This window comes from Gavialis gangeticus, unplaced genomic scaffold, assembly GCF_001723915.1.
Source record: "Gavialis gangeticus isolate Ggan-Ray unplaced genomic scaffold, GavGan_comp1, whole genome shotgun sequence".
NCBI lineage: Eukaryota > Metazoa > Chordata > Crocodylia > Gavialidae > Gavialis > Gavialis gangeticus.
In genome coordinates, this window is record NW_017728993.1 from 72,489,656 (window position 1) to 72,501,908 (window position 12,253).

The following is a 12,253-nucleotide window of genomic DNA, read 5'->3' on the forward strand; positions in this document are numbered from 1 at the left end:
TGCCGCACTTCAGGATGGATGTGGACAAGACGGAGAGGGTCCAGAGGAGGGCCACTCGCATGATCAGGGGGCAGCAGGGCAGGCCCTACGAGAAGAGGCTACAGGACCTGAACCTGTTCAGCCTCCACAAGAGAAAGCTGAGGGGGGATCTAGTGGCTGTTTACAAACTAGTCAGGGGGGACCAGCAGGCATCGGGGAAGTCCCTGTTCCCCTGAGCACTACCAGGAGTGACTAGAAATAATGGTCACAAGCTGGCAGAGGGTAGATTCAGGCTAGATATCAGGAGGTGCTACTTCACGGTCAGGGTGGCTAGGATCTGGAACCAACTTCCAAGAGAAGTTGTGCTGGCTCCTACCCTGGGGGTCTTTAAGACAAAGCTAGATGAACACCTTGCTGGGGTTGTTTGACCCGAGTACTCTTTCCTGCCATGGTAGGGGGTCGGACTTGATCTGCTCAGGTCCCTTCCGACCCTACTAACTATGAAACCGTGAAACAGGGACAGAATGTGTGGGACAAAGTGAAATATAAAGCGATAGTCTGAGCAGTAGAAAATGACAGAGCCCTGGATTGAGAACCTCACAACCATGGTGGAATATCTGCCTCATCTTCATGCACGGTGGAGTTCACTTTTCATCCGCAACCTAAACAATCACTCTTCCAGAACAAAGTCTGAAGATAAAAAACAATCTCCTGCTAATTCACAGTTGTAGTTACACTTCTCCCTGCTGCCTAAAGTCAGTATTGTTGCAGGCCACCCAGTGGAGGCTAAACTATTACATCCAGTACCAGGAATGGTTACACACCCAGGAATTCCTTTTCACTTTATCTGCTTTATTGAACATCAAACCGAGCAAAAAATAAGTTAACTGTTATATCTTTGTAGTTACCGATTGTTACTGTGACAGGAATACATACAGACCTTTGTGCTCTGACAGTAGTTTTTACTTTCAAATTCAATAACTTGCTGAGGATGGAGACTAAGGGTGCATCTACTGTGATGTGGCGATCATGAGTGTCTACATGTGATCACCAGCCATGTTGCTGTACCGGAGCACACCCTGGTTATAGCATGCCATTACAGTGACATAGTGGCAAAATCTAACTGTTCACCACGTGCACAGCACAGTAGCTGCCCATACTGCGTGGTGCTTTAGTACTTCCAACAGGATGTACTAAGCCATGGCAATGTAGCAATGTCACCATACAGCAACATGTAGACGCACCCTGAGAACTGCCTCACTGGCAACAGAGTAGGAAGGGACTCCCCCAGGTCTGCACTTTCCATTTCGTTTTTATGCTTATCAAAAGCAGCTCAGGTTTTGCACATTCCCCCACATCTCACTCCATCGTCGTTTTCTTTGTACTCAAAATTCTGCTAGTACTTCTCTGTTTAAGTAAAGTCTTTCTCCCTCCAGTAGAATCTTTCCAAACAAAAGAATATCATCAAACATAAGGTCTGCAGGGTGGAGATTTTCTGACTGATTTACAAAAAAATTATCTAAATTGATGTTCAAAACTTAGAAACCCTGCCAAAGTTGTTCCCAAGTGAATGTAGCACAAAGGCAGTAATGATATCAGTCCTACAAAAATGTTTGCTCCTGGAGTTCTTAAATCTCAGAAGAGAGCAGCATCCTGTTTTGTAATTATCTTCCACTTCTCTAGCACCTTTTATCCTGCAGGATCCAAAACCATTTTAGAAACTATGCACCAGTTACCTCATTCCCAGCTAACAGCTGCCATGCTCCATACTCTACACAGTTCGCAGCAACTCTGCATACCAGCTTAAGTATCTTTTGGTTCCTAACTGAAGCCAGGGGGAGATCAGGGATGGCAAAGCAATTATCCAAATGGAAAAGGTTGCCAGGGCACCTGAGTTGATTCACCTACCACTACGACAAAATCTGTAACTGCAACTGGTCAGGAATTCATTTCATGAGGTAACAGTGCCACCTCCTGAATTGTCACCCACAGCTTCCTGAAGCACCTGCATTTTCCTTGGATGCCTCCCACTTTCATATTGATGAGTCCCAGCTGTCATCATAAATGTTAGGGGAGAATGCTGGGTGACATGGCAGGACTTAAAAGGTTTTACCGGTTGTGTTTTTCTTGCATGCAAACTGCATGTGTTTCTGTAGACTAGGCTTTTGCATTAAACCTTTCATTGTACTTTCAGTTCTTGAGTGAAAAGCAGGTTTAGTTCATGCAGACAAGCAGGGATCTGGTACAATAGTCTCTTTACAAAGCAGCCACTATAAGGAAGAAAATCCAGCAATTGTCCTGTGTTTAAAAAATAAGGCCCATGAGCATTGCCACTGCTTAAAATTATTGCACATTGCTTCATTTGACCCTAATAATTTTTTTCTAGAAGTATCACATAGTTTAGATCCAAACAATATGTGCCAGGATGACAATTCCATCTGTTCACAGGATTTTTGAAAAACAGCAAAAAATTGAACTCAAGAGCAGTCCAGGACTTAAAATCTTCCTTCTTAGAAACCCAACCATATCTAATGAGTAGCAACCTAGCTTAAAACGGATCAGAAAAAGAAAAGAAAATGTTTAGTTTCACTGGCCAGAGCTGAGGAGTATGCAAATAGCAGACAGAGCATCAATGGTAGCAAGCCAACTGGAGCTTAAAAGGCCTTTCAGCTTTTAACAGTTGAACTGGACTGGTAAAACACAACAGAAACATTTTGTTTCTAAACAGGCATCTTGGCAGCATGCTTTTAGTAAAGTCCAACTTTGGATTTCCTTCCAACTAGCATCTCTTCCTTAGTTTAACAGGGATTTAGGGAAAAAAACCCAACCTACCAACCAAAACCAGCATCAGGTGATCTGTGAAAGTGCTCTCCCTTCTGAGCAGCACAGAGTTTTACAAAGGACAGAGCCCTAATTTCCAAAGCCAAATTTAGTGAACAGAGCAGTTAAGTACCGAAATTAGGTTTGTTTACACCTCTATTCTGCAAGTGATTTAAAAAACAGAGCCTGGAGGCAATGGAGCAGTTCTTTCCCAATCCCCCAGTTCTGTGGCCCAGAAGGTTCACTTGCTCCTCTGGCTATGTGCATGAATTTCAACTCCAGCTTAAGTATCAACAATGAATGTGCTTTATGCTTCACTGGACAGCGTTCAGCTCAGAAGCACAGAGTAAATCAAGGGGAGCCCCAACGTTCCCTCTCTGCTGTATTGCATTCTCATTCCAGATGCGAACTCTGCAAATCAGATCACCTCAACAGGCTAAGCTGTGCTGTGGCTATAAATTTACCCACCCAGAAGTCTGGCTATTCTCTACTTCCTTCATCTTGGGTACATCAGACAGTAGAAGAGAGGACTCTGAACAAGCTAAAGCCATACTTACTATGTCTGTTTATAGTAAGGCACCTAGAGGACGAGACAAAGAAATTCCATGAGAGCAGAACAAATGCATTACTGTTTTGCTTCTGACTAATGCCATTCTTATATACTCCAGTGGAAGGGATGCTGACAGTCCTGAGAGAAGAGTCGAGGCTTAAAATGGACCATGTAAAAGCCAACAAGCGGCTTTTCTATCTACTACACCAAAAAGAGGAAGCTAGTTAGAAGTTAAAAGGAGCCCCTAAGGAGGTTGAGGAACTTGCAAGCAACATGGGAACTGCTTCAGAACACGGTATTGAAGGCACAGAGCAAACACATACCACAAGTCAAAGAAAATGGAAAGTGGACCCAAAAAAAAGCCATCATGGTTTAATGGCAAAGTTGCAGAGGCAATAAGCAGAAAAAATGTTTCTTTCAAAAAGTGAAAGTTAAAAACTAACAAAGGAAACAAAAAAAAGATCATTAAGACTGGCAAATTAAATGTAAAGCTGTAGCAAGACAAACTAAGACAGAATTTGAGGAGAAACTTGCTTGAGGTATAAGAGGTAACAATAAAACCTTCTTTAAATACATTAAAATCTTCAGATCCATGTCTGAAGACCTGACGTGGAATCAGTTGGGCCTCTGAATGATCAGGATGAAAGTGATGCTAAAAGATGACAGCACCATTGCTTGGAAACTAAATGCTTTCTTTGCACCTCTCTTCACTGTGGAAAATGTTAGAGGACCAGATCCAGTCCTCTCCAGGGACAAGTCAAAGGAATTGACCCAAACTGAGGTTTCAATAGATGAGGCTGTAGAGAAAATTGATAAACTAAACAGCAGCAAATCACCAGGACCTGATGACATTCACCCTAGGGTCCTGAAAGAGCTCAGATCAGAAACTGCTGAACTCCTGACTGTAATATGCAACCTGTTACTAAAAAACAGCCTCAGGACAAGAGGACTGAAGGGTTGCCAATGTGACTCCCATATTTAAAAATGGCTCTAGAAGGGATCCAGGGAACTACAGGCCAGTGAGTCTAACGTCTGATCCTGGAAAACTGGTAGAAACAACAATAAAAAGGACTGTTCAGCACGTGGATGAATATGAATTGCTAGGGGAAACAGCATGGCTTTGTCAAAGGAAAATCATGCCTTACCAACCTACTGGAGGTCTTTGAGGGTGTCAATAAGCAGATGGACCAGAGTGATTCAGTTGATATAGTATATTTGTATTTCCAAAAAAGGCTTTTGACAAGGTCCCCCATTAGAGACTGTCAACTAAATTAAGTAGCCATGGGATTACAGGGAATGTCCCCTTGTGGATTAGAAACTGGCTCTAGGATAGAAAGCAAGAGTGAGCATAAATGGCCAGTTTTTAGGATGGAAAGAATTAAACAGCAGGGTCCTCCCAGGGATCTGTGTCAGGACAAGTGCTATTTGACATATTCATAAGTGATCTGGAAAGGGGGGTAACAGCGAGGTGGCTAAATTTGCACAAAATTATTCAAAGTGATAAAAAGCAAGGTGGACTGTGAGGAACTACAGAAGGATGTGGCACAACTGAGTGAATGGGCAACTAAATGGCTGATGAAATTCAATGTATATAAGTGAATGGTGATGCACCTGGGCAAAACTAACCCAAACTATGCCTACATTATGATGGCTCTACATTAGCTGTTACCATGCAAGAAAGATCTGGGAATCATTCTGGACAGTTCACTAAAAACATCAGCTCAGTGTTCAGCAGCCATTAAAAAGGCAAACAAAATGTCAGGGATTATTAAGAAGGGATTTGTACACAAAATGGAAATATCGTACCCAGTTCTGGTCCCCACACCTCAAAAAGTACATAGGAGAACTATTGAATGTACAGAGAAGGGCAATGTGGATAATTAGCAGCATGGTGGGACCTCCATTTGAAGAGAGACTAAAGAGGCTAGGCCTATTCAGTTTAGAAAAGAGACACTTGAGGAGAGATATGATAAAGGTTTACAAAATATTAAATGGTAAAGAGAAAGTAAATATGGATTTATTATTTACTCTCTCTCACAGTGCAAGAACTAGGGATCACAACATGAAACTAGTAGGCTGTAAATTTAAAATTAACAAAAGGAAGTGCTCTCCTGCACAGCGTGCAATTCAAGCACGGAACTCATTATCATCAGATACTGTGGAAGCCAACAGTTTAGCCCAATTAAAAAAGAGACCGGACAAATTTTTGGAGAAAAGGGGCATCAGTAACTGGGTATGAGTTAGGGGTATACCCTCTGAACTAGCCATAGAACATCACAGACATTAAGTGCTGGAGGCTGCAAGTGAGAGGGACAGTGGGAAAAAACCTTCGTCATATCTAGTTCACTCTCCCTTTCAGCATCCACTCTCTACCAATACGTGACACAGGGGACTGAGCAACATTGACCTATGGTCTGACCCAGCAAATGGCAATTCTTATGTTGTTGTATGTTCTACAAAGTTCTCTCAGAAAAAAATTGGACTGCATAAAAGAAACCTTTTTTTGTCAGAAACTGACACTTAATTTCTTTCTCCAATTTGAATTAAAAAATAAAAGATTAATTTTGATTTTCAATAACAAATTTTAAATATAGGATTTTTCCTTCCTTTTTGCCAACTGCAAAAGAAGGTGCAGAATGTTGCATTTCCTTTGAGTCTCCATTTCCTTTAAGACTGGCATTTCCTTTGAGTCTCTCTTTTTTTTTTTTTTTTTTTTACAGCAACTTTTCTATCTTTTCCAACTCTGGAAAGATAATAGAACAAGGAAAAAACAAAAAAGCAGAAATAAGATAACGTGGGGAAAAAAATTCAGATTTCATTTTTCAAGATAACTAAATATTTTTAATGTAAAAAATAAAAGCTAAAAAATGAGCTTTTTGTTACCTTGATATTGTCTCATCAGGGGAAAAAAATATACTCTGAATGAGAACATTTGTTCAAAAGTATTCAGGGAGGATTGGAAATTGAGGTTTTAATTAACTTTACAAGGAGCCATGATACAAAGGCTCAGCTACTGGAAGCAAAAGTAAAAGGATAAAGATTACAACCCTGCTTATGTGCTCCCTGAAAGCTGACAACATGATTCTCAAAGGCTTTTAGATCCTTTCAACTACATGCATTGAACACAATCACCCTAAATTAAGAAATCTGGTAAGATGCCAGTCCGTAAGGGAGAAGTGTACATAAACTAGAGGTCCACCAATACATTGATCCATATCGTATCAGCACTGATAAAAGGAAAATTGACATTACTGGCAATCAGCTTTTTTTGGCTGATAATGTCGCCGATAAATGCTGTATGCATGCACGCAGCCACAGAGTGCACACAGCCAGCCGGGGAACTTGGAGAGCAGTGTCTGGCTAATAAGTCTTTTGGGAAGGAAGGGGTGGAGGGAAGGAAGGGTTGTGTGAGGGGCAGATCAAGGCCCCTGTGGTGAGGGATGGAGTGGGGCTGGGGCAGGCAGTGCCCAGCTGGGGCTGGGCAAGGGACAGAGCTGCATGGCTTATCTAGGGGGCGCAGATCCCACTGCTATGTACACCCCCGGGGGAGCCATGGGGGGGCGTGTCCCCCAGATCTGAGCAAGAGACAAGGGTGGGCTGCAGGCTGGGTCTGTGCTGGGCTCATTCCAGCAGGGGGGCTAGGCTGGGGCTGTGCGGTGGCATTGGGAAGGAGGCTGGGGGGGCTATGGCAAATTCTGGGGTGGCCACAGACCACACTCACATAGCCCCCCACTGCAGTGCTGCTGCTGCCTGGCCCAAACAGCCCCCCACACTGGGAAGAGCCTGGTACTGCCCCCTCCCCAGCCCACAGCAGCAGCCTGCCCTCAACCCATGCACAGATTTTGGGGGTACATGCTCCCCTGGCAGTGTGCACAGCAGCAGGATCAACCCCCCACTCCCCACAACAAGCCAGACACCTCCGTCCCACACAGCTCCATCTCATGCCCAGCTCTGCCCCAGCTGGGCAGCACCTACCCTTGCCTCTGCCCTACTCCCTCCCTCACTGCAGGGGCCTCAGTCTGCCTCCCCCACACCCCTTCCCTCCCCCTGCCCCTTCCCCTTAACAGACTTACCAGCTGGATGCTGCTCTCCAAGCTGCATATTGGCAATTGGATTGGTATTGCCTGATATGTCAACAATTGACCATCAGTACTGACCAAAAAATTGACTAAAAATCTTTATCAGTGCAACCCTAGCACAAACTTTATATTAGGTGCCATTGAAATACCCCCTTATTTGAAGAATGGCAAAGGAAAATTTCTCTGCTGACAGCCCACGGCCTCCAACCACAGAGCAGGTTGCATGAAACTGCATAAACACAAGACAGGTAAAGACCTACAGATTAGATTCCCTCCAGCCCTTCCCAACAGTATGGAAAGATTACTGATTTTAAAAATCATCTTACCTCAGTGGGCCACAGTTCAGCACTACGAGGACAAATATCACTGCCACACACACAGCTCTTTTCTTTGGAGAGTAATCTTTGAGCTTCTGGTTCTAAACAGGAAGAGCAGATCAGGCACAGAGTAAAAACAAAGTTGAAAACATGTACACACATTTCTGAAGCCAAAAAACATGACCTCTACTATTGCGTTTTACATTAAAAGCTGACTTGCAATAGGGAAAAAATGAGTTGCAGCCAAGCTCATACAAAAACAAATCTGGTCCTTTTTTTATAGTGTTCAGGTCCCATATACTCCATTTTCCTGGTAAATTATGTGCACTAGAGAAAAGGTAGATAAAGCTTCCTTGCATCAATTCTACAGTCTCCAAAATGCTTAAATGGCCTCCATTTTCATCATATTTAGGTATCTAACAGTCAAAGCATTTTTAATCCTTTTCCCAAACTCAGCCTACCTCTAATACCCCCTCATCCAGCTGCCTCTTCAGTGAGCCATTCTCTCTCTTGAGCCGTTCATTTTCCACCAAAGCTGCCTTCAGCCTGGCCTCCAGCCCCAACATGTATTCCTTCTTCTTCTTCCGCGACTGACAGGCTGACTCCCGGTTTTTGATCATGCGTTGCTGTCTCCTTAAGACGTTAAGCTAGATTGGGAACAACAAGTCCGAGTTAAATAGGGAACTCTTACCTGTGTGCAAGTTGTTATTACATCCCCAGTTTCTGCTGTCCTGGTTTGACAGAGACCACCAAAGTTCATCTATCCAAACACAGCTGTGTCCATCACCCTGGCAACTAGCATCCGTTATCAGGACACATGTCTAATTGTCATTGAAACAATGGAAGAGTAATATTCTAACTAATTCTCTTCTCTGTTCTGTATTTGGCCCAGTTTCCTTGGCACTACCTGGTTCTATAATCCTATATGTGGCAGGCACAACTGAGACACTAATGGAGCAACTAACTTTGACAGACCAATTTATGAAGGGAGAGAAAAATTAAACACAGGCAGCTTTTGCCTTTGATGACACTTTAAACAACTTATATTTAGGTTAGATATTAGAAAGAATTTTCTCCATAGGAGGGTAGTAAGACACTGAAACAGGTTACCCACAGAGGTTGTGGAGTCTCCATCCTTGAAGGTATCTAAGACTAAGCTAGACAAAGCTTTAGCTGGGATGGTCTAGTTGGGGATGGTCCTGCTTTGAGCAAGGGGTTGGACTAGGTGACCTCTTGAGGTTCTTCTACCCCTCATTTTCTATGGTTCTATATTAAGCAGCAGGGGGAAGGAATTGTTTGGGGCAACACAAGATATGGAGAACTAAGAATAACAAAATTAAATTAAAACACTAATGCAGGCTGAACACCAGGAAAATACTTAAATAGCAACATTAACTCAAAGGGGATAATTCCAGAGTTTATCTAAAAGTGGACTGAACAGGGTGCTAGTGAGTACATGATATAGACTGCAGTCAGCAAGCTGCACTGCTTTGCAGGGCTTATTTCTTCCTACTTCTCTTAAATAGAAAAGTATATATTGCAAAACCCATACATACTTCACAGGATTAGGCTCCCCTGTGAAGATGAGAGCTTCTGAGGTAACTGGGAGTATACCAAGACACAGTAAAAGGCTGTGTGGGGAACTGGGAGTATACCAAGACACAGTAAAAGGCTGTGTGGGGCCGCTGACATGTTCCAGCTGCTTGCTCTGGCTTTTATTTCAAAGGGTGCTACTTCTCTAATCAGCCACATGGGACCACTGATCAGCTGAGTGGAGAAGCAGCACCCTTTAAAGTAAAAGAAAAAACAAAAGAAAGACAGTAAACAGCTGAACAGCTTGCTTTTAATTTGGCAGTCACTGAGTGGGTTGCAGACCAGGTGGATCTAGCTTCTAAAGCTTCCTGCAGCATGCTGATTTTTCACTTCCAAACTCGGAGGCCTGTGTCTTATTTTCATTAAGGTCCCAATTGCTGAAAGAGGAGGAAAAGGAACCAAACAAGATGTTAAAGACAATCAGGCATCTGGGAAGAGACGCAGGAAAAGGCAGTCCTTTGAAAATGAATGTAGACAGGATTGTAAGAAGGAATGGTCAAGAGCCCCAAAAGATCAAGGAGGATGAGAATGGAGGACTTCATGCTCTATTGGTGCCCCACAACCTTCTCTTTGACACCATACTCTGACATCACACACTACTCCCACTAGAAATAAAAAGAATGGATACATTTCTATTGATCAATTTAACACACTTACAAGATTTCCCACATACAACATAAATAGGGTCTAAGCTCTCCTGAAAGTATTCTTCAAAGGAAAAGGACAATCATGGTACACACTAGAAGTTACATGGAGAGAGCTTGGCTATCCTGCCCTTAGGAACTTCTCAGGTGATTTTCCTCTCCTTATAGCTTAGGAATAGGACCAGCGTTGTTGTTTTATTTTGTTTCATTAGTTCAAGACATAAGAGTTTCTATCATAAGAACAAGCCACAATGAGGTGTACTTTATTAGGGTATCTGTATCTGCTTTTGGTGCATTGAGACGCATCTGACTGAAGGCTAAATTGTTTCTGCCTACCATAAATGTGTCCTTGTAGCCTACTGACTGGCACACTGGAATGACTTATCTTCAAACTATGACTTACTTGTGGTACAGAAAGTAACTTAAAACAATTAGGGGCAGGGTATTTTGAAAACCAGTAGAGTTAAAACCAGTACCATTTATAAATATCATCAGCCAGAAAGTTGGAATAGAGCTGCGGCAAGGGCAGAGTTAAAGTGTTTGTACTTATTTCAGATTGTTCCTTTGTAGAGTTTTTTTCCTAGTCTCCTTAGCACCAAACATTGTACAAACAACTTCTTGGTCATTGCTAAAGTTTTTCAAATGCTGTAAAACCCAATGCCACAAATGAAAAAAATAGGGTTTGGGATAAGCAAGGGTTGCAACATGTAAGCACATGCTACAGCAGGGAATATGAGACCAGGTCAGCTATCCAAGGATCAGTCAGTAACTGTTGCACTGGAGATACAGCATATGTCACATTCATACTGTAGCTTTAGTTTATGAGTTACGTAACAGTCAGCTGTGTTAAATGTTTACTATTGTGGTTTTACTGTATTTTTAAAAGGTCTTGAATCCTGGAAGTCAGATGGATAAGATAAATTTTGTCCCACCTGCTCCATCCTCCCCCCCTCACTCTTTTTCCTCCTCTTTCAGCAATTGGGGCTGTAATGTAAACAAGACACAAGCCTCAGAGTTTGGGAGTGCAGGATTTGACATGACAGTATTTGCTTTAGGTCAATTTAGACAGCTCCCCCTTTTTTTGGAAAAATGCTAATAAGCTAGAGTTGCGGATTTTCTAGGCATCTAACTCTTAAAGCAAGATCTTATTCCAGACTGTTTACTTCTCTGAAAACCCATTTGCATGGCTACATTCTTAAAACTTGCACCTTTCCCTTATAAGCACCCAAAAATGGCAAAGAGAAGGACTCTTTTCCAAGAGCCTAACAGTTATGGCTCTTGTCCAGAAAGAAAAAACAGCAAGGAAGAGGGCCTTTGAGTTCATTAGCCTTCTGAGGTGGGCACTCCCATGGGAGGGAGAGGCCAGAGGAGCCGTGGATTCCAGTTCCTGTTCCCAGTGCTGTTTATGCATTTTGCATGAAACAGTCATTGTACACAACATGTAAAGAGCATTGGGGTGGAGCAGAAAGCAAGGCTCCCTCCCTTTCAAGTAAATGCCCTCCACACTGGGCTACAGACCCAGGCTCCATCATGCATCCGTCCTTCTGGCATGATGATTCCTGCATTTCTTTCTACTCAGAGGCTCAGCTTCAACAGGACAGATGACAACTCCAACACAGCCACAGCCTACCGGTTAGGGTAATTTACTGGGAAGAAGCTGAGGAGGCAACTGCCCTAACCACTAGGCTACTAGGTAAAAGGTAGATCCTTCTGTAGGCAAACACACCCCCTGCCAGGCAGTTTGGATCTTAAGCCGATAGAGGCACATAAACATGCAAGCCAAGTCAGATGTCTGAAAGATTGCTTTTCAACCCTTGAAATACCTCTTAGGCTAGAAACAGACATTCAAAAAGCCTGAGCCTGAATTGATTCAATCTTGGCAGGTTAGTCTAACCTGGCTAGGCTAAAACACTTTGTAACTGTCCAGGCATCCCAGAAATGCAGGTACATGCCTGCAGTGGCTCAGGCTAGAAGCCAGGGGGGGGCGCTAGAACAGCTCTCCCTTCCTTCCACAGCACTGAGCTGGGGGGCAGGGGCATGGCCCAGCAGGGAATTGATAACAGTGTTTATCACCCCATTAAAAAAACATCAGAGGGACATTACCAGCTACCTGTGATTCAGCATGGACCATAGCCAGCATGTGGCCTGCTAGTTAATACACAGACACCTCTAGGCAAGGCAGAGGGGAAGGGGGAATTCCTACTTAGCAGGGACTTGGGGAAGGGAGTGGGGGGGGGGGGGGGCCAGGCCTTGGGTTCCGGGGGCTCGGCC

At 43.4% G+C, this 12,253-nt stretch overlaps 1 protein-coding gene across 1 annotated transcript in view; it reads right to left on the reverse strand.

Moving 5' to 3' along the window:
• The window catches only part of ATF6 (activating transcription factor 6), a 212,325-nt gene that overhangs the window by 165,534 nt on the left and 34,538 nt on the right, over positions 1-12,253 (reverse strand). Inside the window, exons 6-7 of the mRNA XM_019502016.1 lie at positions 8,207-8,392; positions 7,755-7,846 (exon numbers count right to left, since the gene is read on the reverse strand). Of these exons, the coding sequence (XP_019357561.1) occupies positions 7,755-7,846; positions 8,207-8,392 (278 nt within the window). The remainder of the gene's footprint in view (positions 1-7,754; positions 7,847-8,206; positions 8,393-12,253) is intronic.